This window comes from Pygocentrus nattereri, chromosome 6 (assembly GCF_015220715.1).
Source record: "Pygocentrus nattereri isolate fPygNat1 chromosome 6, fPygNat1.pri, whole genome shotgun sequence".
Classification (NCBI taxonomy): domain Eukaryota; kingdom Metazoa; phylum Chordata; class Actinopteri; order Characiformes; family Serrasalmidae; genus Pygocentrus; species Pygocentrus nattereri.
In genome coordinates, this window is record NC_051216.1 from 17,082,271 (window position 1) to 17,105,666 (window position 23,396).

Sequence of the window (23,396 nt, forward strand, 5' to 3'; positions counted from 1 at the left end):
GGAAAGCTCCACTTATGACGGAGATATGTCAATAGACGGTGTCAATAGAGGCTTTTCTTCTGTCAACCTATCTGCCTGAACACCAGTGTGTACACATAATGCGCTCAGCAGAGAAATGTCCGTCTTGAGGAATGTAATTTCTTATTATTAAGTGGATGTGAACTCTACCGGACTCATTTTAGTTCCTTAATGATATGTTCGTGACAGCGGCCACCATCTCAAGGATGTGTTGGGTGAAGTTTTCTCCTCAGAGGATGTTGACATGTCATTTGTGCGGGTAGACTGTCTGTTAGAGCTCAATCATGGTACATTGTCTGTTAACAGCATTCTTACAGCTCTGTGTGTTGTCACAGCGCAGACGCTCACGGCTGTCAGTAATTATCGCTGTGCTGCAAAAACAGCCCAAAGCCAAGAGTCCCAAAGAGCTCAGCCATGTCATGCAATGCTTGTGAACACACCTTCACAAAACATTTGTTTAATGGCGCCCCGCTAACGCACACGTAGCATTAGGATATTCAGAGAATGGTGGCCTTGCCCAAGGTTAACGAGGCCAGCACTGAAACTAAAACCAGTTTGGAACTGCAGTGGTGAAAGGTACTGGGTATTTTTTAAACGGTGTGAATTACAAATCTACTTTAGGTCATAATATGGATAAACGCCTTCAGAAGCTCGACATCCGGTAAGGCAGTGCTGACTAACTAATGTCTTGACGAATAATAGCCCACTGTACGAAAATTGACTAAATAAGTCGTTTCTGTTTAGTGAGTGGTGTTACTGAATAATTTACTCACAGTCTGCAGGTTATGTTAAAGGGGAACTCCCCCGAATTTTCAGAATTTCTGCATCATTAAATGGTTAACAGGTCAGCAAAGTCATTCAGAGTAGTCTGCTCTGTTCTAGAGAAAAGTCATAAAATGTTGTGATAAATTTTTGGTCTAAACCGTATTTTAATCTGTGCGTGGTGGAGGGACACATGAAGGTGTTCTAAGGCAAAATGGTCCCCAAGGACAACAGTTTTATTTTTATTTTTTTGACTTGAGCAGAGAATAAACTCCAGTTAGACTCACACTGTTTTATTAAACAAAACAGATTAAATAAACAGTGTCGTAAAGTAACTAGTATTTTAAACGTGTTTAATTCTCGTTTTGTACAAGATGATTAGCGGGCTTGAGGTTCTTTACCTGTCGCTGTACCTTCGGTCACGTGCTCACCTGCTCGAGTGACGCGCGCGCGCGCCCGCCGCACACGCCTCGCGCATCCGGGAGGGAGAGAGAGAGAGAGAGAGAGAGAGGGGCGCTTCATGAAGGCCTGGGTTTAAAGGAATTTCTCATGTATTATTTATCATCTTGAACTCAGACTTCAATGTGGCCAGTTTGTTGAGAAGTTCTAATATCAACGCTCTGTCAAAGGAAACGGCCGCTGTTGAGAAACCTGGTAAAACGTTCTCATGTCATTTGTTCCACCTCAGCTCACCTGTGAAGTGAAATGTTTTCAGTGATGCGCTTTATTACATTAAATGTGCTGTTCGTAAAACCGGGCTTTGAAAATGTAAATGCTGAGGTGATGTAACTAGAACATGTTCACCTTTGGTTAATTAACAGTTTAAATACATAACGTATTAACAGTTGGCAGCTTTTGCAGAAGGTCATATCAGTATTTTCATTCTCCAGACTAAACATAGTCTTTAAATGACATGGTTTGTGTTGAGAGTCACTGAAATGTCTGAACAGTGTGAAATGACCCCGGTGGCTCTGTTAACGCTATATTGCTCGTATTGGTGTGGGCAATATTAAATTCATCGTTAGAGTGATGCATTACGTCACATTACGTCACAGTTTGCTTTTCTGAACTTGTTATCGGATAACATAAGTACTATAAGAAGACACTGAATGACTGCATGGTTCATTACAGAGGGAATAATTAGTCCAGTTTAATTTGATGTAATGCAGGACAGTATATTAAGTATTGAATACACGTCATTTGACTTTGTGTGCGTGTGTGTTTTTTTTTTAAGTAGCACTGCTGGTTCTTTTTTGTCTGAAGTAACTTATTAAACCTAAGATAAACTGTTGTGATGCATATTATGAATCATGTCTTGAAGCATGATAGTATTATATTGTGCCATATCCTTCACTCCACTACGTGGTGTGTCATATGGCTTTGTGTTCTGAGTCTTGGTTCCTCTCAGAGTTTCTTCCTCATGTTCTCTAGAGAGTTTTTCCTGCCATGGTTGTCCTTGCCCGTTTGAGATCTGGACCCAGATCTCTGTCAATCTGCTTTGGAATGATGCTTGTGTTTAAAAGCTCATTGCAAATAAATCAAATTGAATGTAGATCATTTAGGTTATGTGTCGACACAGCACTTTTGGGTAACATTTTCTTTCTCTGTGCACAGCCAGTGAAAGCCCCAGGCATCCACCTGGACCCCTAAGTCTTTCTCATGAGGACAATGTTATACTACTGATGTCTTAGACAGGAGGCAACATGAGTACACACGTTCAAGAGTTATTTCATGAGAATGCCCAGGTAGTTTCCTGTGTTCTTTTTCTTTAGAAAGCAGTTATGGTTGTTGAAGATTTAATAGTTAATATTTGTTTTTGGCTTTAAGTATGAAATTTGTTGCTCAATCCCTGGTCATAAACAATGGGTCTGTGCCTCTGTATTTTGGAGCAGGGCTCTCAGATTCATGCTCAGCCATGGTGGAAGGTGAAGCTCTTTGTGTGGGAGCCTGTGCTCTTTGGCACCTGGGATGGTGTCTTCACCACATGCATGATCAACATTTTTGGAGTTGTTCTCTTTCTTCGCACTGGTTGGCTTGTGGTAAGTAATAAACACTAGTTTTTGTCATTTGATAAAGTGGTACACGGCTGCTGGGCTTCCATGTGCATACTGCTAATTTGCTGTGTATCCATGAAATTCTTTAGGGAGACACTTGTTAAACTGTTTTTTTACTGTAATCAGTCAGTTACAGTCAACTTGGGTAGCTGAATTGGTCTGCCTGGTTTATACTCCTGGTACAAGTAGGCAAAATGGCAATTTTATACATTTTATGACATGAATGGAATCTGTTTGTGTTCTATTAATTATTGTATTCTATTAAATATTCTGTTGTAGTCTATTAATTAATTTCTTTATTTCTTTCCTAGGGTAACACTGGGGTGTTACTGGGAATGCTTCTTGTGTCACTGGTGGTCCAGGTTGCCTTGGTGACTGTCATGTCAGGTATTGGTGTTTGTGAGCGCTGTAGTGTTGGCAGTGGGGGCATTTATGCAATGATCTCTACGGTTCTCGGAGGAAGAGTTGGAGGCACTGTAGGGCTCCTCTATGTGTTCGGACAGGTGAGAAGATGCACATCACTCATTGTTGTCCATGAGCACATGCATCCACTGGTAACTCGCCATGATCTTTGTATTCGCTCACTCTTAGTGTGTGGCTGGAGCCATGTACATCACAGGCTTTGCTGAGTCCATTGCTGACGTGCTGACTGTGCAGAGTGTGTGGGCTGTCAGAGGGATCTCTGTGGCTGTCCTGCTGGCCTTGCTGGGGATCAACCTGGCTGGCGTGAAATGGATTGTCCGATTGCAGCTTATCTTGCTGGCAATCCTGGCAGTGTCCACTCTGGACTTCGTCATTGGAACCTTCAGCCATTTGGATCCAGGTATGTGGTCAAAAGCTTAGCACAACACTGAATTAATTTGTCTCTCAAATCTTTAAAGTCCTATGAAAGCAACGATTCAAGAGAAATGTTTGAAACTTCATTTAGTAGCTTTTGTTTTATTGACCATCAGTGATACAGAAGTTAATTTTGATCTCCATAGGCTGCTTGATCAAGGTTATGTGATGAAAAATGGAGTGTGGCGTCTTTTTAACGTGACATCATGAAGCCAGAACTTGATCAGTTCACATAGACATATTTTACTTATATATTTTTTTGTAAATGAGTACAGCTTTTGTTAGACTTGGTCTGGAGATTAAGATTACAGATTATAAGGATTCACCAGCACAAATGGTACTTTCACTTGTGTCTTGCTTCCTTGTATTTCAGTTGTAAATTGTCTGAGCTCTGTTGTCTTTCATGGAGTTGTCCAGTAGGTGACAGTGTGGTATTGCAAGCACATTCCTTTACATTCTTTTTTTAACTTCATTCTCATCAGTAGAAAAGGAGGAATTATTCAGTTTGAAATTTCTTTCAAAACGATGTCTGTACATATTTAGACTATGTATTCTACATTGCCAAAAGTATTCAGTCACCCATCCAAATAATTGAATTCAGGTGTTCTAATCACTTCCATGGCCACAGGTTTATAAAACGAAGTACCTCGGCATGCAGACTGCTTCTACAAACATTTATGAAAGAATGGGTCACTCTCAGGAACTCCATGAATTCCAGCATAGTACCGTGATAGGGTGCCACCTGTGCAACAGGTCCAGCTATGAAATTTCCTCGCTACTAAATATTCCACAGTTGAACATTCAGTGGTATTACAATAGAGTGGAAATGATTGGGAATGACAGCAACTCAGCCACGAAGTGGCAGTGTGCAGAGGTCACCAACTTTCTGCAGAGTCAATCACTGCAGACCTCAACTTCATGTGGCCTTCAGATAAGCTCAAGAACAGCGTAGAGAGCTTCATAGAATGGGTTTCCAAGGCCGACCAGCTGCATCCAAGCGCAAGGCAAAGCATTGAATACAGTGGTGTAAAGCACCATCACTGGACTCTAGAGAAGTGGAGACGTGTTCTCTGGAGTGACTAATCACGCTTCTCCATCTGGCAATCCGATGGACAAGTCTGGGTTTGGTGGTTACCAGGAGAACGGTACTTGTCTGACTGCATTGTGCCAAGTGTAAAGTTTGGTGGAGGGGGGGATTATGGTGTGGGGTTGTTTTTCAGGAGTTGGGCTCGGCCCTTTAGTTCCAGTGAAAGGAACTCTTAATGATTCAGCAAACCAGATTCTGGAAAAAGGGTGCAAAATGTGGGCCAACATCATATTAAACCCTATGGATTAAGAATAGGATGTCACTCAAGTTCATATGTGTGTGAAGGCAGACGAATTTTGGCAATATAGTGTATGTTTCATCTGGTAAGATATGCAGGAATTGCTGCCAATTTTGTTCATAGTCTTCCTATCAAGGGCACTTTAAGTAACTAATAGGACAGATGGCCACCCAGTTATCTCTTGGCTAGCTATTTATCATTGTAATAATGGTTAATGCACAAGATAACAAAAGGTCTGGAGATGATTCTAGGCGTCGCATTTTCATTTGAAGCTGTTGCTGTTGTCTCTCAATATGAGAACCAAAAACATGTCTGTCAGTAAAGCAGGCCTTCACCAGGTTGATAAATCAGAAAAAAATCAGAAACAGAGCTAAAACGTTAGGTGAATCAGAATTAGTTCTGGGCAATATTGATATAATTAAAATCAGTATTATTATGTCATAATTAAGTTTGTATTAATAATGTTTACTAAAGTTTTGCTGTTTTTGATTTTGTTCACTGTTTTATTCTTTTAATTTTACAGCAAAGGAAACTTTACACAGTACTTTCCATATAAACTAGACATTAACCACATTGATTGGGAAAATACCTTTTTTTATGAGCAAGTTTAGATTTTTAATTGTTCTTTCAAAGCAAATGTAAAGCACATAGCAAATGATATTTGTTGCAGGCAACTGTCAGGCCCTTTATACCATGAACAAAGGCCAGTAAATGAAATGTAAAATTTTGATAAAATTTAAATCTAAATATCTGGAAGAAGGAACACTTCTTTTATGGTCATTGTATTATAACGCTCCTTAGCCATGAAGTATATTTCTAAGAATATTGCTAAAACCAAAAAGCAATGTCATGTAAATATCATGGTTGATTGGTATAGGTAATATATTTCTCGGGCCAAATCAAAATCAGTTGTTTGTTTTGTTATGAAGCAAAAAATACTTAGCAATTGCAATTTTTGTGTGTGTTTTTTTTTTTAAACCATGTAGGAAGAAAATATTAGCTCTTCAGCAGATCTCCAGGATGTAGGTGTCAGAGATCATCATAAAGAGAAGCATATGTCATCAGCACCCAGGTTGATTTTTGCATAATAATAAAAACCAAAAGTATTAATGGAAAGATGAAATGAAGACCAAATGATTGAATTAACAATAATTGAATTGAAGGAGGAAAATGGAAAGGCTCAGAATCTGGAGTATAATACTTGACCCATGTAACTTAATGATGTGGGCATATATGGCTGCTGGTGTTTTTTAAAGGATGTGACTACTTATGACAGCAGCATAGTTTCTGAAGTTTACAGAAGCATCTTTATGGCTCACTCAGGCATTACAGTATCTAGACTAATTGCTTTTTATTACTCGATTGTTTATTTAATTGTTTTATTATTTGATTGTTGAAAGATGCCTCGTGCCAAAAGTAACTTGTGTAAAATAAAGACACTGACAGACTGCTCAAGTTTAGATTTTACTAGGAATTTGACACATTCTATTATTTTCCAAATTTCTAACATTCCAACATTTTTTACTGATTTTTATTTCCTTTACCACTCCAGAAAAAATGCAAATAGAATGTATATATATTTTTAATGTGTAAGACATTTACAAACCAGTTTTAAATAGTCATCTCAAAGGGGAATTTCTCCAGTCCTTTTTAAAATTTCTCTGTCGTGAAGATGTAAGCAAAGTGGCGGTGATAATAACCAAGCGTCTGCAGAGTTTAATGTTTCTTAAAGCTCCCTTACAGAAAGTTATTACATGAAATTGTTACAAATTTGTTACCTGATGCCTGAAACATTGTTTTATGGTAGTTTTGAGAAACCTTTGGCATAAAACATGTTTTTAAAGGCATTCATGATGGAGGAGTACATGCAGGGTGTTGTACAGCAAAACAGTACCCAATGTATATCTGTTTTTTCGGATTTACGTTGTTTCATAAATATGTTTCATAAATGAAATGCCTGTATCCATGTTGTAAAAATCACAACCCTTGGCTCCTGTCACCACCATTGAAAAGAAATCCAAGACAGTTTCTCTACAATAAACCATTTCACACCAAATTTGATATATGCAGAATTTTTAAACATTGTGGAATTTGCCATTAATGAAGTCCGCTGAATGCTACGAGACTATGATATTGCTAGTATTGCAGCTATATCTCTGGCAAGTAAAGAGTCTGAGTTTATACTTGAAAGACCACCCTGCGTCCTGTGTTATGTTTACTCAGGAGTCTTGTGTGCTGTTGTGTGTTGAAGGAAGGGGCTGAGCTCTAACGGACGGGGCCAGTCTGTACTTTCGTACTTTCGCATTGGCTCTTCAGGAAGTCCATCCCAGCTCTTCCTGTTCTACTGATTACTGATTTCCTGTCCAGAGTGGAGAAAAGACTTCCATAAAGACGATTCTCTCTGCTTCTGTTTCTCTCTCTCTGTCTCTCTCTCTCTCTCTCTCTCTCTCTCTCTGTCTCTCTCTCTTTTTCTCTCTCTCTCTCTCTCTCTCTCTCTCTCTGTCTCTCTCTCTTTGTGTGTCTCTCTCTCTCTCTGTCTGTCTGTGTAAGCTGAACAGTAGGATTTCAAAATGACAAGAGGGGATTTAAAGCGGTATTGAAATCCTATGAATGTGAAACATTATCCCTTTGGCTACTGTTGCTGCTGTTGCTCTCATACGTATGTCCCACACGTCTGGTTAACTCCTTTAGGATCTGGGCCTGGCTCCAGGTTCGTAGTTTGGGTAAGTATGGGAAATGGAACTTCCTGGTTTGTCCAGGTTTTTCCAATTAGGGCTTGTGGTAGTGGAGTGATATCACTGCTGGCATAGTGCCGACAGGTTCCGTGACCCTTGGTGGGCGCCACATGGGCGGCTTACCTGCCTGTGGCAGGAAAAGGGGGCTGCCACACAGATGTGTTTACAATTCGATAACGCTGTTAATCAGACAGTCAAGGCCAGCTCACTGGCATGGACACAACTGAGTAACTTTCTACAGTGAGGCTAGATCTCTCTCATATGTGCTAGGCGGCCCTTAAACTGTGGAAATTAATCTTCAGCCTGTTAAAATCTCTGGTACAGTAATTCTGTAAAGGTTGAGGGTAGAAAGTCTCTGTATAAACTGCTTATCCTGCTACCTGCACTTATCAACTTACAGCCTCACTTGTCTTGAATCATTCTTAAAATGTTATGGCTGGAAAACATGAGGAAGTTATGAGCGATATCCTCCTGAGATTTCCTCTCGATTTCATACCATTGCAATGAGCACACTTGTTCTTGAGGCCAAAAGGGGTGGTGGGGGGGTTATAATATGTTCTCACACTTTCTGCCTTGTTCCAGGGTGTTTTTGTTTTTTGTAAGTAATGACTTAAAACTGTACTTTTCATTTTATCTTATTGTTTCTCCCTCCTGTACTTCCATTTAACATGTAACAAGTCCCACAGTGCAGCCAATGAGCCTTTTATTGACCTAAGTGAAAGACAGTCTTAGAATGACTTATTTCAAAGAGATCAAAAACAAGTTTATAGTCAACCTGCTTTTTGATTATGTCTCATTGATAAATATGCTCTTTGGATAAAACATTCTGCAATAAGATGTGCAAGACATTCAATTGCAATGTTCCAGATTGGACAGGAAACTTGTATGCGCTCATCGTTTTGAGTTTAGGGTGTTAACTGGGCTCACCCACATATTTGGCCTGGGACAAAAGAACAGGCAGGAAGTAGATCGGAGTACTTTGATTGAAGCCTCCACATCATCACTTCCTGGTCTGCGACTTCAGATCAGAAGAGCGTCCACTATAAATAGCTATACATGAAGTCTGCCTTCCAAAGAGAGAGATGGGTTGTATTAACACATCTACTTTCTCTGCTCTGTTTTCTGTGTGTGTGTGTGTGTGTGTGTGTGTGTGTGTGTGTGTGTGTGTGTGTGCGTGTGTGAGTGTGGAAGAAATGGGTGTAATGAGTATGTGACCTGATGGATGTGTGTTTTGTTCAGCATCAACAGAAAATGTTTATTTAACATAAAATTACATTCTCAACAACTAAATGTAATATCAATTTTTTTGGTATGTAAAGTGTGCACTCTTCCTTCAGTACAGCTTCCATTCATTTTGTGAGACATTTCCATTCATTTTCCCCCCTTTCTCAAAGATGAAAGCTTTAATTACTATTTACCTGATGGTGGCATTTTTGTTGTTCTACCAGGACTTGCATGGTTGTGAGAGGTCTTTCCCTGATTTCCTGGGCTCATGTTTTTGAAACTCTTGTTTTTATTTCATTGATTTTTCTTTTGCATTTCCCCTTCTTAATGCAAGTAGAATATCTTGTATCTATTCTCCTCAGAAATATCTCCTACAAATCAGTAACATAATGGCCATTTTAGTGTAAATTAAATAAATTAAGGGTAGTCAGTACTGTATATCATGGATCATGACCAGTTTGTTGTATCTGTTGTTTAGCCTATTTGATCTCATCACTTCAAACTCTGTATGGATTTTGTTTCATGCATGCAAGTTATGGTATCTTACATTATGAAACAGGTATATGGGCATTTGAACAAATGTTTTGCACATACCTTTTATATTAACTGCTTTAATTATGAAAATAATTAAGATAAATAATAATAAATTATGAAAATAGCAGACACTCATACTTTTTCTATAGTGTTCATTTGCTCCACAGCAGCTGTGCATCATAATAGTATAGTATGTGACTGTTGAAAAACAACCAAAGATGTGGTATTTTGAATAAAATCAGACTGGACTGTAGAGTAATAAGGTTCAAGAATGCAGTGTTTTGTTTTCATATTTGTAAGTGGTGGTTGCATGTGACTACAGCATAAAGAGTGCAGAAGTACTGTGACCACAACTACTGGGCTGGACCATGAACTCTCTGTCTTCTGTCTTCTCTTTCTCTCTCTCTTTCTTTCTGTCGCTTTCTTTTTCTAACTCTCTCCTCTCTCCCTCCTACTAAGAGCTGTGACTTGGAAGCCTAGGAACAGGCAGGGCTTCTGAAAGGGTGGTGACTTCCTTTTGGAAAAACATGTCATTAATCCAAGAGAACGCATTCTTTCCCATCACAAGATAACCGAGAGGGAAATGGTTCACGCTCTTGCGTAGCCAAGCTTTCTCTTGCTGTCTGCGTGAGACTGCATAGCCTACACAGGTGAAGTTTCTCAAGACTGAACGAGTCCACATAAACCGTTCTGCTCCATTTCAGCAACTTCAAGGTCCCATTCCCCACTGTTGCATTTGCGCACACACACATCTGATGATAATTTGGTGGTTAATTCTACATTCATAGCATAAAGGTTTCTTTCAGTTGGAACAATAGCAGAACCATTTTTAGTACTTTTTTGACCAATTCTATCATGGAGAATAACCATTCAGAGATGCCTTTTTGGGTTGTCATGGTTCTGTATACAGTGGCCCCAACAAGTATTTTGACACCTGAACCATTTAGCCATTGGTAAACTTTAATTGGTTTGAAGTGTGGCATTTGTATTTGGAATCTGTTGCTGTTACCTTTTAATATGAAGTCCAAATAGCTGTCACTGCCAGTGAAGCAAACCATCATTAGGCTGAAAAATCAAAACAAAAACCAATCAAATAGAGAGCAAAAATATTAGTTGTGGCCAAATAAACTGAAACATTCCTAAATAATGCCTGTACAGTTCTGGAACAATATCTTATGGACAGATGAGCCAAATGAGATTAACTTGTACTAGAATGATGGGAAGAGAAGAGTGTGGGGAAGGGAAGGGAAGGAAATGCTCATTATTCACAGCATACCACCTTATTTGTCAAGCATTGTGAAGGTAGAGTTATGGTGTGGGCATGTATGGCTGTGACTGGCAGCCTGTCCAGGGTGTATCCTGCCTTCCGCCCAATGACCGCTGGGATAGGCTCCAACACCCCCCCCCCCCCCCCCCCCCCCCCCCATCCGCCCCCCCCGCTACCCTGAGGGAGAAGCGGCTTAGAAAATAGACGGATGGATGTATGAAAATGTTTGTAATTCCTACATCATTCACCCGATTTAAGTCTACGCTCTGAGGGCATATTCATTATATCTAATATGCTGTGGGAGACGGCTAACATAACAACAACTTTGTCAATGTGTGGAGAAAGCCTGGAGAAGACTACCAACCAGACTGCACTTAGGGTACTGTTTTCTTACAGTGGTGTTGGTAAGCTTGTGCTCATTGATGGAGTCATAAACTCAGATGTGTACAAACTAGGTTTGGATGTTAACCTGCAGAAGTCTATTAAGAGAGTTTAAATGATATTAGAAATACACCAGATGCCTTTTAAAAGAGTGCTCTGCCAAAGTAAAAATTACAATTTGGAAATGGTCTGTTTAAAATAAACATCATTTGGTTTGACATTTTGTTTCCCCAACACTGAAGAACCCTTGAAGAACCCACTCTTTTTTTTTTTTTTTTCCTTTTCATTCTAAAGTGTGAGCCTAAGCCTGTGTAGCTGATTTTATTTAGTGCGTTGCACAATAGCTGTTAGCAGAGTAGCTTATCCCATGACACAGAGGTATGATATGAATTCTAGACTTCATTGTAGGTTTTATATCATCATTTACTGTGGACACACTGGTGTAGTCTGATAGCCACAGAAGTGGTTCTGTATCTCCCACAACTGCTAGTGCAAAAGTTTCTAATGGCCTGTTCGCGACCTGTGAGCACTCCTGGACTTCAGTCCAATATTCATTCTGTCATCTTCACAGTGCCGGCCTGTTGAACTTGGCTCTTGTTTCTAAATGTTGGGCTTGGCGCTGTTCTTGCATGCATCTTGGCGGTGGCGTCTACACCCCCAACCCCCTGGACACTTACATAAGGCTCTTGGATGGTCAGCCACAGACACAGACATTGAAGCCCTGCCTATGTGGTCAGAGGAGTGCAGCTTCAGCTGTTCAGACATATTTCATCCAAAAAACAAAGAAATCTACTGCATGAATGAAGAGCCCAAGAGAAAATTCACTTTTACTTCAGTATATCAAGGATATAAGGATATAAATATACCATTTTGTGATAAAGTGCTGTCTGTTATAACCATAATGATCACATGGTCTCCCAGAGAAAAAAGTTTTGTATGATGACCGCACTTGGGCATATTGAACTCAGTTAAAACAGGTGCTGATGTGCAACAGATCTTCATGTTCAACCACAGAATATGAGTAATATTATGCCTTGATATTCACATCTTAGATTCCAGCTTTACAATCTGAAGTTGTATTGCAATGTATTTTTGAAAGTTGTAAATGTATCAGCACACCTTTCAGACATAAATGCCATTGTAAACCAGATTTTGTACAATAGTCCTGACTTTCACCACACACCACTTAATGTTTCAGGATGTTATTATTGTAAATATTTGTGATCATGGTTTAACACTGACATTGTTCTGATCTGAATGTGTATTTTCAGAGCATGGTTTTATTGGCTATTCAGAGGAGCTCTTGGGGACAAATACTCTGCCAGACTACATGCCTGGAGAGACTTTCTTCACTGTGTTTGGAGTTTTCTTTCCAGCTGCTACAGGTGATTTTCCCTCCATGATGCTATCAGTGAAGTAACTCAGTACATTAACCAACACATTACTGATAATGGAAAGTCTTAATCATAATCTGATTTCTCCAAAGAGCTGCAGTACAAACATTATTGGTGGAATAGTTTAAGCTGTGGTCACTTGCATGAAACATTTTAAGTTAATTTTTCTTTTACTTTAAGTGAACTTGGTTATAGACCTTAAATTTTAATTTTCAGATTTTCAGTTTTTGAAATTTTCAGTTTTTGATATTTACAGGTTTAAATTTATAACTTGGGTATTTAACTTAAGTTGTTTTATGGGCATAGGCACTTATTAGTAACTGAATACTTGACATAAAATAGAGCTGGTCCTTTCCTGCCAAGAAGATATATTCAGTTAAATTTTTTGAGCCGGATATAGTTACTGTAGTGTTTGTGTCTTCACAAAGCACTATTGCTGATCTTGGGTCAGTTTTAGCCTTTATATTCTCAAGAATACAAGGGGACTGATTCTGTCACAGTACACAGGAAATAGCAGTAGTTCCTGGTTTTCTCTGCTGTCTCTTCATTTGTGTCTTCTTTGCAGTTGTCACCATTTACTAGCCCATGAGATAATCAGTTGTTTTCTAAGAATAGGATCATTGACTCTTTGGAAATATAGAAACTTCTTAAAAACATTTGTATCAGTGATCAAAACCAGGACCTGACAAATATGGGTCTGATTTTCATTGTCTTGCTGTGGTGTTGTGTAACACATTGTTTGACATCTGTGTGGTGTGTAGGAGTGATGGCGGGTTTCAACATGAGCTCAGATCTTCAAAAGCCTGAGCACAACATCCCTGTGGGCACCTTGGCAGCTATCTTCACCTCGTATGTACCCGACCCCTCAAGAAACTATAATGCACCTTTTTTGACCTCTTCCTTAAGCTATACAGAGGATTGTGTTTACATATTTGAGTTCTCAACTGATCTAGGAAAGGTTTTTGCCTTCATGTGATTTTATGGACAAAGCACTTGTATCCTAAAACCACTAAGTATAGGTCAGTAAAATAGTTCCAAAGACCATATGGTATGCTGTTTTATTAAGCAACTCTTGATGCATGAGGGCAGTTTGTAGAACCCTGATATTGGTTATATTGTGGGATTTTGCAGGTGGTTCCTGTATCTCGTCTTTGTGTTCTTGCTGGGAGCCATCTGCACCAGAGATGCTTTGCGCTATGATTTCTTAATAGCGGAAAAGGTAAAAGGTCTAGGGTCACCTGTGATGTCACTCTATAGTGTTATAGCCTACAGAATGACTGTAACCCATTGAAGAAATTACATGCTGGTGATCCTGGGCATATTCTGCATATTTTGGGGTTTCCCTGCCCTTCAGTACAGTACAAAATGCTGTCATGTATTTTGAAGCAGGGGAAAACATACGCATGCATGAGTACATGGTGCATGGTGTCCCATAGCTTTCAGAAACCCTACACAAGGTATAGAGTGGAATCTGCTAGTACTTGGGCCATGACACAGTTTTGCATTGAGCTGCTAGCAAGCAATGAGGGTGGAAAGTGGAGGGGTGAGAACTACCTTCTGTTAAAAAGCAGATAAAGGACAGCAATGCAGAGATTAAACGGACAGTGGAACAGAACCGCAGGTTTAATTACTATCAAAAGTCATGTACAACTGCCACAATAAAAATAGCACATTACACAACAAAACACTTTTATAAATGTTGACTTATTTGCTGAGCTACAGGGATGAAAATCCAATTAGCTTCTGATTTTGTGAATCATACATTAATCATAGTTCAACTGAGAGGCCTCCTTCCAAACTGGCAAAAAATTAATAGCTATTGTAGGAAGGGATTAACCATCTTCTTTCCAGAGCGTAAGTGTGAGGACAGTTGGGTGTTCAGGAATTTCTTGGCCAGCTGCGATTTGTTGCGATTGTTGTTATGGAGCAAGAATGAACTGGTAAACTTAGCAATCTCTAGCATTGAGTTTACTAAACATGAACGTTTACATGAGGGAATGATCATTTGTCCAATTACCTTTTAATTTTATTAACGTTATTCCCAATATCATAGTTTGTACTGACATCTCAAATCCAGTGTGTTGGACTGCAGAGCAAAAACAACAAAAATTGTCATTGCCCACTTATTTATAGACTGTACTGTATAGTATCCTACATCAGATGTTAATTGTATGTCAATACAATTGCTGGGTTCTCCATGTTTATTAAATTATATTCTTTAGAATTAAAAAATCTTACTGCATGTGCTGTAGATACCATGAAAGCAGCTGGTATGAGAATACTAGATGAGAATAGGGTCCAGCTGGGCTGTGACCTCCACAGGCCTCACAGCTGCTCCGTAGTGGAGGCTGCAGTGCAGGGGTGAACACCCTGCTAGAGGTTCTCGCATAACAGGAGCACAGACAGCATGACTGTCTGCAATGTGATATCAGGTACAAAAACAGCCTGAAAGGGGAATTACACTGTTTAAAAAAATCTGTATAAAAGTTGAGATGTAAAGAAAATCATTGAGTTGTTGGAATTGAAATGTAGAGAAACTTACTGATTTGTAATTAAACAATGCTTTGGGCATCATGCAACATACTCACTGGCCACTTTATTAGGTACAGTGCTAGATTGGACCCCCTTGTGCTTTCAGAACTGCCTTAATTCTTCGTGGCATACTTTCAGCAAGGTGTTGGAAAAATTCCTCAGAGATTTCGGTTGGTTATTTGAGTTACTGTTGCCTTTCTATCATCTCAAACCAGTCTGGCCATTCTCCTCTGACCTCTCACATCAACAAGGCATTTTTATCCACACAACTGCTGCTCACTGGATATTTTCTCTTTTTCAGACCATTTTCTGTAAACCCTAGAGATGGTTGTGCGTGAGAATCCTAGTAGATCAGCAGTTTCTGAAATACTCAGACCAGCCCATCTGGCACCAACAACCATGCCACATTCAAAGTCACTTAAATCACCTTTCTCCCCCATTCTGATGCTCGGTCTGCACTTCAGCAGGTTGTCTTGACCACTTCTACATGCCTAAATGCATTGAGTTGCGGCCATGTGATTGGCTGATTAGCCATGTGTGTTAACAAGCAATTGAACAGGTACCTAATAAAGTGGCTGGTGAATGTATTTGTAACGAATGATGATGCAGAAATTTTAGAATTGGTAGAATTCCCCTTTGAGAAAATATAACTTTGAAGTGTGGTTACTGCATTCTTTGCCCAAAAATATGTTTCATGATTATCTTCTCAGTCTCAAAGATGTCTAATTCTGCTTTAAAAAATGTATTTTGTGTTAAAATTGAGTAATCTTGTATTTTTTGGGGAACTTTGTATCCGAGACAATCACATTATTGTTTTTTTTTTCTGTGATTTTACTTTGAACTCAGTGAAGGTTTTTTTTTTTCTTCACCCTTTGGCTGAACATAGCTGCACTGGGCGGAGTCCTGTGCACTCTCTTCCCCTCTGTGTTTGTTTTTTTTCCCAGGTCTCCTTGGTGGGTTTCCTGTTCCTGCTGGGCCTCTATGTCTCCTCCCTGGCCTCTTGCATGGGTGGCCTGTATGGGGCCCCCAGGGTTCTGCAGTGCATCGCCCAGGAGAGAGTTATCCCTGCTTTGGCTTTCCTGGGACAAGGGGTGGGTACCCACACTTCATCTTTACTTCCCACAGGGTTAGAAGGCAAATATTTTATGAGCTTCACGGCTGAAATTTCAGTGAAATGCAATATTAAAAATACACTGCAGCTCAGGTCAAATCAAGGAAAGAAATACTACTTGCTGCAGGTTTATGCTCATGTTTTAGACAACATCCTGGCAGCACTGTAGGGAGGAAACAACATGTTTGTTTTGCAAATCAAACCCTTGTTTATCAAGCTCTTTCATGCTCATTTTATGGCCCGTAATGAACTATTTGCTCCTCATGCTTAATTAGTGCCACCCTTCAGTGTGTCCGGGGAGGCAGAACAGATAGTGCCCACAAAAATGAGGAGTTCCTAATTATAGAGTACTAGAGTGCCCTTCAAAAACCATGGAGGGCCAGTGTTGTACAATTGTGGCTTTGAAAAACCAATGCACACCCTTTCCCTTGGCCCCAGCTCTGTCTGGGCCCTCTGTGTGGACTGAAAGCAGGCCTGAGACATCTTGCCCTGAATCAAAGCCCCAGAACAAATGCAGGAAGCAAAGCCAGGGCCAGCCCAGGTTGACCTGGCTCCATGCCAGGCAGCACCAGGAGTTCAGGCACGGCAGCAATCACCCCAGTTTGACCTGGATCGCAGCAACTTTTGATGGAGAATGAGGGACGGAGAGAAAGAGAGAGACGGAGAGAGAGAGAGAGAAAGATGGTAATAAATGAGTGGCTTTAGGAGAGGCCGTTTAGTGCCAGAGTGCAGGAGAGATGTTTTTCTGGGATGTTTTAGTTGGATGCTTGTGCTCTGTGATTACTCAACAAGCAGATTGAGCGAGTGATAACTGAGGGAGGGTGTGGAAAGGAAATGAAAAGGCTCTTGCAGTGTTTAATTGCACTGTCTGTTCTTATTACGTGATTTGTACAATGTATAGCAGTTTGGGTGTCTCTCAGTTACTAATTGTAAGCTGAAATGCATTTAAAGGTCTGTTAAGGAATTGCTTTAGCAAGCAAGTCAGTTTTTGGTAGTACAGTCTCAATACAGGGAACTATCCACATTTAAAGGGTTTGATTAATTAAAATGTCTGCATAGGTAAATGATACCCAGACATGTACACCTTAATGTGGTGACATGTCCAATACTATCATATATACATCTCTATACATGGAACAAGGGACATCAAGCTAAAATATCTCATTCAGCCCTTTCTAACTTTTGCTAGAGCATGATGTAACCCAAGAGAAAATCTTTTTTGATTGTCTTATTTTCCATAGGACTGAATCTATATGGAGTGCAACAATATGAAATCATTACATTGCAACAGTGGCTATCTACTAGTAGAGGGATTTTGGCCTGTTTGTTATGCTTTTGGAGTAAACAAATTTCTATTCGGCTTGTGGATCACGTTGTAATAGCATTTGAGGTACACTGTTATAAAGCATACACCATAAAATGTTTTTGACCTTTTTTTGACATGTGGACATATCAGTATTTAATCTTCAGTTAAACAGTATGGAATGGAAATGGAATGCAAAGTCAATGGAAATTTGATTTTGCGATCCTTTATTAAAAAACTGATATATAATTTTTGCCTGTTGAAAAAGTAAGTATACCTCTGGCTTCAGTAACAGGTTCTGCTCCGTTTGGCAGAAACATCTTTATGTAGGTGTTTCCTGTAACTGTCCACCAGTTTCAGACATCTACTGGGAGAAATTTTTGCCACCTTCTTCACGCAAAATTCTTTTAACTATGCAGTGTTTGATACTTTTTCATGTACAGCTCATTTCACCACCCCCACCTTGCAATTCAGACTTTGACTAGGCCATTCCATAATCCTCAGTTTCTTCCTTTTAAGCCATTCCTTGGTGAATTTACTTGTACATTTGTGATCATTATCCTATTGGAAGCTCCAGTTCTTCAACTTTCTCCTCAAGTATATACATAGTTGATTATGTGATTGCAAGTTGGCCAAGGTCTGAGGCACCAAAGCAGCACCAAACCACCACCATGCTTAGCAGTGTTATGAGGCTCTTCTGATCAAATACACTCTTTATTTATCACTAAACATGGCTTCTTGGTAGTCAGGGTTCCCTAGTAAGATGTAAACTAAGACATTCAGAGTGAACATATATGCATCGTAGACGTCAAGACCCCATCACTACTATTATAAAGAAAATCAGTATTTTGGAAGTTTCTCAGAAATGCAGTATTTTATATCAAAATGCTCCAGATTAATTTGTTTGTTACTAAATTATGCAAACAAATTAGATGAATTTTATGTTAAATTGTAGTGTTTACCATGTTTAAAGTCATTACCCTCGAAACTAGTGACAGCCACAGTGTTGCTGCTTCATTTTTTATCAAATTTCTAATCTTGTCAAATGAGTTGCATTGAATTTTTTTTTTTTTTTTTTTTTTTTTTTTTTGCACCGCGTCCACATTCTCCCAACTCTGTAAGTAGAAGGGACCGAATAAGACGCCAGTGGCAGCCATCTGTCTGACGAGCATGATCTCCATGGCCTTCATCTTTATAGGGAAGGTCAACATTCTGGCTCCTATCGTCACCATCAACTTCATGCTGACCTACAGCATCATTGACTATTCCTACTTCTGCGTGGCCAAGAGCTATGAGCTACAAGCCAAGGAGAGAAGACCTTTGATTGAAAGACCTAGCTCAAGGAAACCACTAGTGACAAGCAGTCACCCGTGTTATGGCAGCAATGGTGCCATGAGCAACCCCAGTAATGGCACGCTGCTGGAGTTCACTAAAGACATGAACCAGATATTTCCACTCCCCAGCGCAGGCAGCACAGAGGAAGAGAAAGCCTCTAGTCCTGCAGCCAAGGCCTGGGGCAGGAAGGCAAAAGTTCCTGCTAAAGAAACACTGAGCAGCAGTTTTGGGTTGGACTTGAACAGCAATAGCCCTTTAGAGAAGGGAAAGGATGAGAGGCAGTTTGAACAAAGCATTGGCCCAGATGATGAGACCAGCAGCCAGACAGGGCTTATGGAGTCTGAGTCAGGAGGGGAGAGGAAACTGTCCCTGCCTACTCATGACCCTATTGAACTGGATCAGCTACCAAGGGAGGCAACAGACAAGAATGGTGAGTGCAAGTGTTTTGTTCATCAGAGGGTGCAAAATGTTTACACAGTTGACAAGCTCTAAGTTTTCCAAATGTTCATTTTCTTTGCAGAGTCAAAACCAAAGCTGGAAGCATCTGAAATACGACCCATCCCAAATTCATTTTATGCCAGGTTTTGCAATCATTGGGTTGCATTAATTGGTGTAAGTACATTCATAAAAAGTAGTTTGGAAACAAAGAATCATGTTTTGCTTCTCTAAATTATGAAAAGTTGTATATTTTCAAAAACACTGTATGCATGCCTTTCACTTTAACTGTACTCTTGTGCAGGCTCTGTCTTCCGTTATGATAATGTTTGTCATCCAGTGGGTTTATGCCTTGGTGAATATGAGTATTGCGCTCCTCCTTTTCCTCTACATTGGAAAAGCAAGTCCAGGTTTGCCAACAGGTAATTGTCTGAGACTGTTTGGATTACTTGGCTGAGAATCTCATAAGTAGCCACAGTTGTTGAAAATGACCCCACAGCAAAATTGTTTAGCAGCTTTCTGTTAACATTATTCAACTGTTTAAATGTGTGTGTAGTTATTTTGAAATGCAAACATTTATTGTGCACATATAGTGAGGACACAAAATCTGAGACCATACTAGAGATTTTTTTTCCTCTAAAATCGATCAATATATGACAAAAAATGTAGAATTAAACTATTCAAATGTTTTAATTTAATGTAATTTGTTTAGTCTTATCTCTACCAGTGCAAGATGTTATTGAAACAAAAAGGCCAAAATACTGCAATAAATTAGAAAGCTATGCAAAATAGAAGCATTTTTCACTAGTGGTCCACTAAGGGTTTTGGACCCCACTATACATTATTATTCAGTGCAATGAGGGGATACATTTGTTAAGGGCATACTCACATTTGGTCCTGGTCATGGCTCTCCCTGTCGTGCAGCTGTTGTGTGGGATTTTTGGAATAGTTTGTTGGTGGATTCTGCAGTTGTGTTATATATGATCTCCTCACGTATTGTACCACTTCATCTGACTCTGCTCAGCGACACAGTAGAAGAGCCAGCAGTTACCAGAATTAAAGCTTGATGCCTGTCTGCTGTAGCGGTTGTGAAAAAAAGTATTGGTGCTCCGGTCAGTTATATTCACCCCGTCATACTGTGGATGCCAAGTACAGGGACAAGACAGGGATCGGTACACATCGAATCAAAGCCAAAGTTATAAAGCCAAAGTGTTTTCACCGGTGCACCACTGCAAAGGCATATAATTATGCAGGCAGTTTTCTGCATCGTGCTGCTGATTCATGACACATATTTCACTATACTTTTCACTTCATGAAGACATACAGTGAAACATTCCAAAGTCTTTCAAAAAATTATTTGAAAAAACCTTAACATTTAGAATAAATAAAAACACATAAATAACACTGTGGTTTTATGTCACTCTCTTAACTTGAACTTGGTTTTATGTCACTCTGTTAACTTAATTTCCAAAACCCTCCTCATGGAAACAGTTACTTTAGTTACCTTCCATTACCTAGTTTATCTGAGTCCTCTATTTGATTAAATCAGGTGTTCTGCTGATGAAATGTAGCAAATTAATGCATTGGCTGAAGTGCACACAGAAGTCAGTGTTGTTTTAAAGGTATTCTTCTAAGCAACACATTTCTTTTTTTTTTTTAAAACAAAAAATTGTTAGTGTTTTACTGTATATATATTTTTGTATTCTCTTTGCATGCCTGTAATACAATGTTTGTACAGGCAAAAACATACATACTGCCATAATCAACAGGTTTAAACAATGTTGCACACAGTACTGTGCCTCTGAATATCTTTTTACCTTTCATGGGGGCTGGGGGGACATTTAGTGCTTTTTACATTGTGCACAACATCCCAATTTTTTTGGAAACAGGTTGCTAGACAAAATGTATGACCACAAAATTTTGTCTTTTATTTTGATGAAAGTTGTGGCGAACTTTTTTTTTTTTTTTTTGGTCTTGGTCTTTTCTCTTGTGTTTTGCATATGGCTTTAAAGTAATTACACATAAACAAACGTGAAGATTTAATAGACGTTTACTTTAAACATCCAAACGGGTTGCAGTTTCAGAGTCAGAATCCCTGCACAGGTGTAAGCAGGTCAAAAAATTGGACATTTTGAAATGTTCCTAGTTCAAGTATAGTCTATTCAACATTCTGTTCTGACCACTGCAGAGTTATGAAGGATACACCACTTGACAAACTCATTTTCAAACAGAAATGTTGATCAGAATATTTCTGTTTGTAATTCGGAGCATCATCTTAATGCCTGGTGAACACAGCAACATGGCTAACAAAGCCCGACACTGGAACTGGCACAAGATGACTTTGCACAATGATTTGAGAAGAATGCATCTGCATCTTGTCTGCCTACAGCAAAAATGCCCAATGACAATCAAAAATGACTGACCAAAAATAAAATATTTCATGGAAAAAAAGTTAAAGATGTTAGAGAGAGTTAAATGCCTGTTGGTTGTTCTGTGATTTTCATTTTCTTTAAGTGTGCAGATTTCTTGCCTTCACAGACATGCAGTATATTGAGGCTTCATATGTGTATGCTGATTCCAAAGACAGGAACAAGGGTTTAAACCAAGAACTTGCGTTCTTGGCTGTTATCTGTGTATTCATAGCTCTGTAATGTGTACTTAGAAACATCAATTCAGTCAACTATTCCACTTATTCTCACCAAATTGTAGAACTGTGTACAATAAAATGATAGTTCTGCAATGGAAAATGCATATGCCCAACAACCCACAAATACTGTTTAACAATCTGTACTTTTGCTTTATATTTATGCTTTTAATCTTTTCATCTTTAGTCCAAAGTGCATGGGAAAATTTGCTCTTAAATGTCTCAGTGCTTATGAAGGTTGTTGCATGCACTATATATTTTTTCCCATTTGGAGATATTGTGATAGTACGTTTTGTTCTTTTTCTGACAGGTGCAGCGGCCCGCTTCAGCTTTTTCCGGTGGATAAAGAGCTCTCTAAGCAGCCTGGGCAGGTAGAGTATGATAATAGGGTTATGTAAGATGTTTGATTCCCTTTTGTTCTTCAGGAAGCTCTTAAAGTGTCTGCTGCTGATTGATGCCTTTATACTTTGGCTAGGCTCAATGAGAGACTTCCTCTGGCAAATTCTGGAAATCAGACTGATAAAACCTTTGACATAGTGACAGAACTTTTAACAAATGGTTTGCCTCTCTGGATCCTGAGAGTGTATATGTCTCAGAGATAGTGTTCTTGTTGAGACCCTAAGTTAATGGCCAGTACTTACCAGGATGTCACTGATGGAGCTGTCCTCTTTTAGGGGAAAACGCGAGTGTAGGGACCAGATTGTGGTGACACCATCTTTGTCAGCAGTTGGCATGGAAACCAGGCAGTTGACTGAAGAAAATGCAGACTTTGCCTTCCGAGACCGCTACCACCATTCCTCTATCATCAACACCGTGGATAAGATGGTCCATCCACAGCTTCGCTGATGGGCCTCATTTCTCTTACGTCAACCTGGCCATTGAAGTGCAATTCATAAAGACTCTCAAAGCAGGAGAGCCTATCCAGAATTAGTTCTCTCTCCTGCTCTATATTTTGGAGACTGTGATCATGTTATCTTATGAGAGATCTGATTCCAGGTCAGTAATCCTGTTCTGAGATAATTTATTAATACTATAAATACTCAGGCCTGGAGTGTAGGTGCAGGTGGCTGGAGCTTGTCACTGATTAGAAGTGTTTTGGGTGGCAATTTTACAGCACAATTCTGACTTGTATGTTTTGTTGTTTTGTTTTTCTTTTGGTCATACTGTAATACTCACCAGGCATATCAGAAGGACAGTCTAGTTTAAATTTATCTCAATGTACAGGAAGTGCAATAGATCTTATATCTGCACCATTATGGCAACAGTGCAATTTTTACAGACTGTACATCTCCGCCTGTGTTTGATGGGGTTCTTGCATAGTGTTTGTAGAGTAAACAGAAGTAAAGATAACGCATGTATTACTTATGTTTGCTTCTTGCATAGCCTGTGTGTTTAAATGAACGGTCCATAATTAGCCAAACTGAACATTTCCAAAGGCTGACTTAGCCCCTTATTAAACGTCTTGTGGTCTGTGTGAAGGATTAAAATATTCACAACCATTTGTA

General features: G+C 39.5%; 1 protein-coding gene across 3 annotated transcripts; it reads left to right on the forward strand.

Moving 5' to 3' along the window:
* Positions 1 to 255: 255 nt before the first annotated feature.
* slc12a8 (solute carrier family 12 member 8) lies at positions 256 to 23,396 on the forward strand. 3 transcript variants are annotated; one of them, XM_017691642.2, is made up of 14 exons: positions 256 to 679; positions 2,395 to 2,525; positions 2,673 to 2,819; positions 3,146 to 3,337; positions 3,426 to 3,657; positions 12,409 to 12,522; positions 13,293 to 13,380; positions 13,663 to 13,750; positions 16,008 to 16,154; positions 18,603 to 19,242; positions 19,333 to 19,424; positions 19,552 to 19,669; positions 22,202 to 22,262; positions 22,566 to 23,396. In XM_017691642.2, the coding sequence occupies exons 2-14, from the start codon at positions 2,484 to 2,486 to the stop codon at positions 22,735 to 22,737; spliced, it is 2,133 nt and encodes a 710-aa protein (XP_017547131.1). In that variant the 5' UTR covers positions 256 to 679; positions 2,395 to 2,483; the 3' UTR covers positions 22,738 to 23,396. The 3 variants fall into 3 exon arrangements, with proteins under 3 accessions (XP_017547131.1, XP_017547129.1, XP_017547130.1); XM_017691640.2 differs by having other exon boundaries at positions 256 to 594; XM_017691641.2 differs by lacking the exon at positions 256 to 679 and adding an exon at positions 1,220 to 1,434.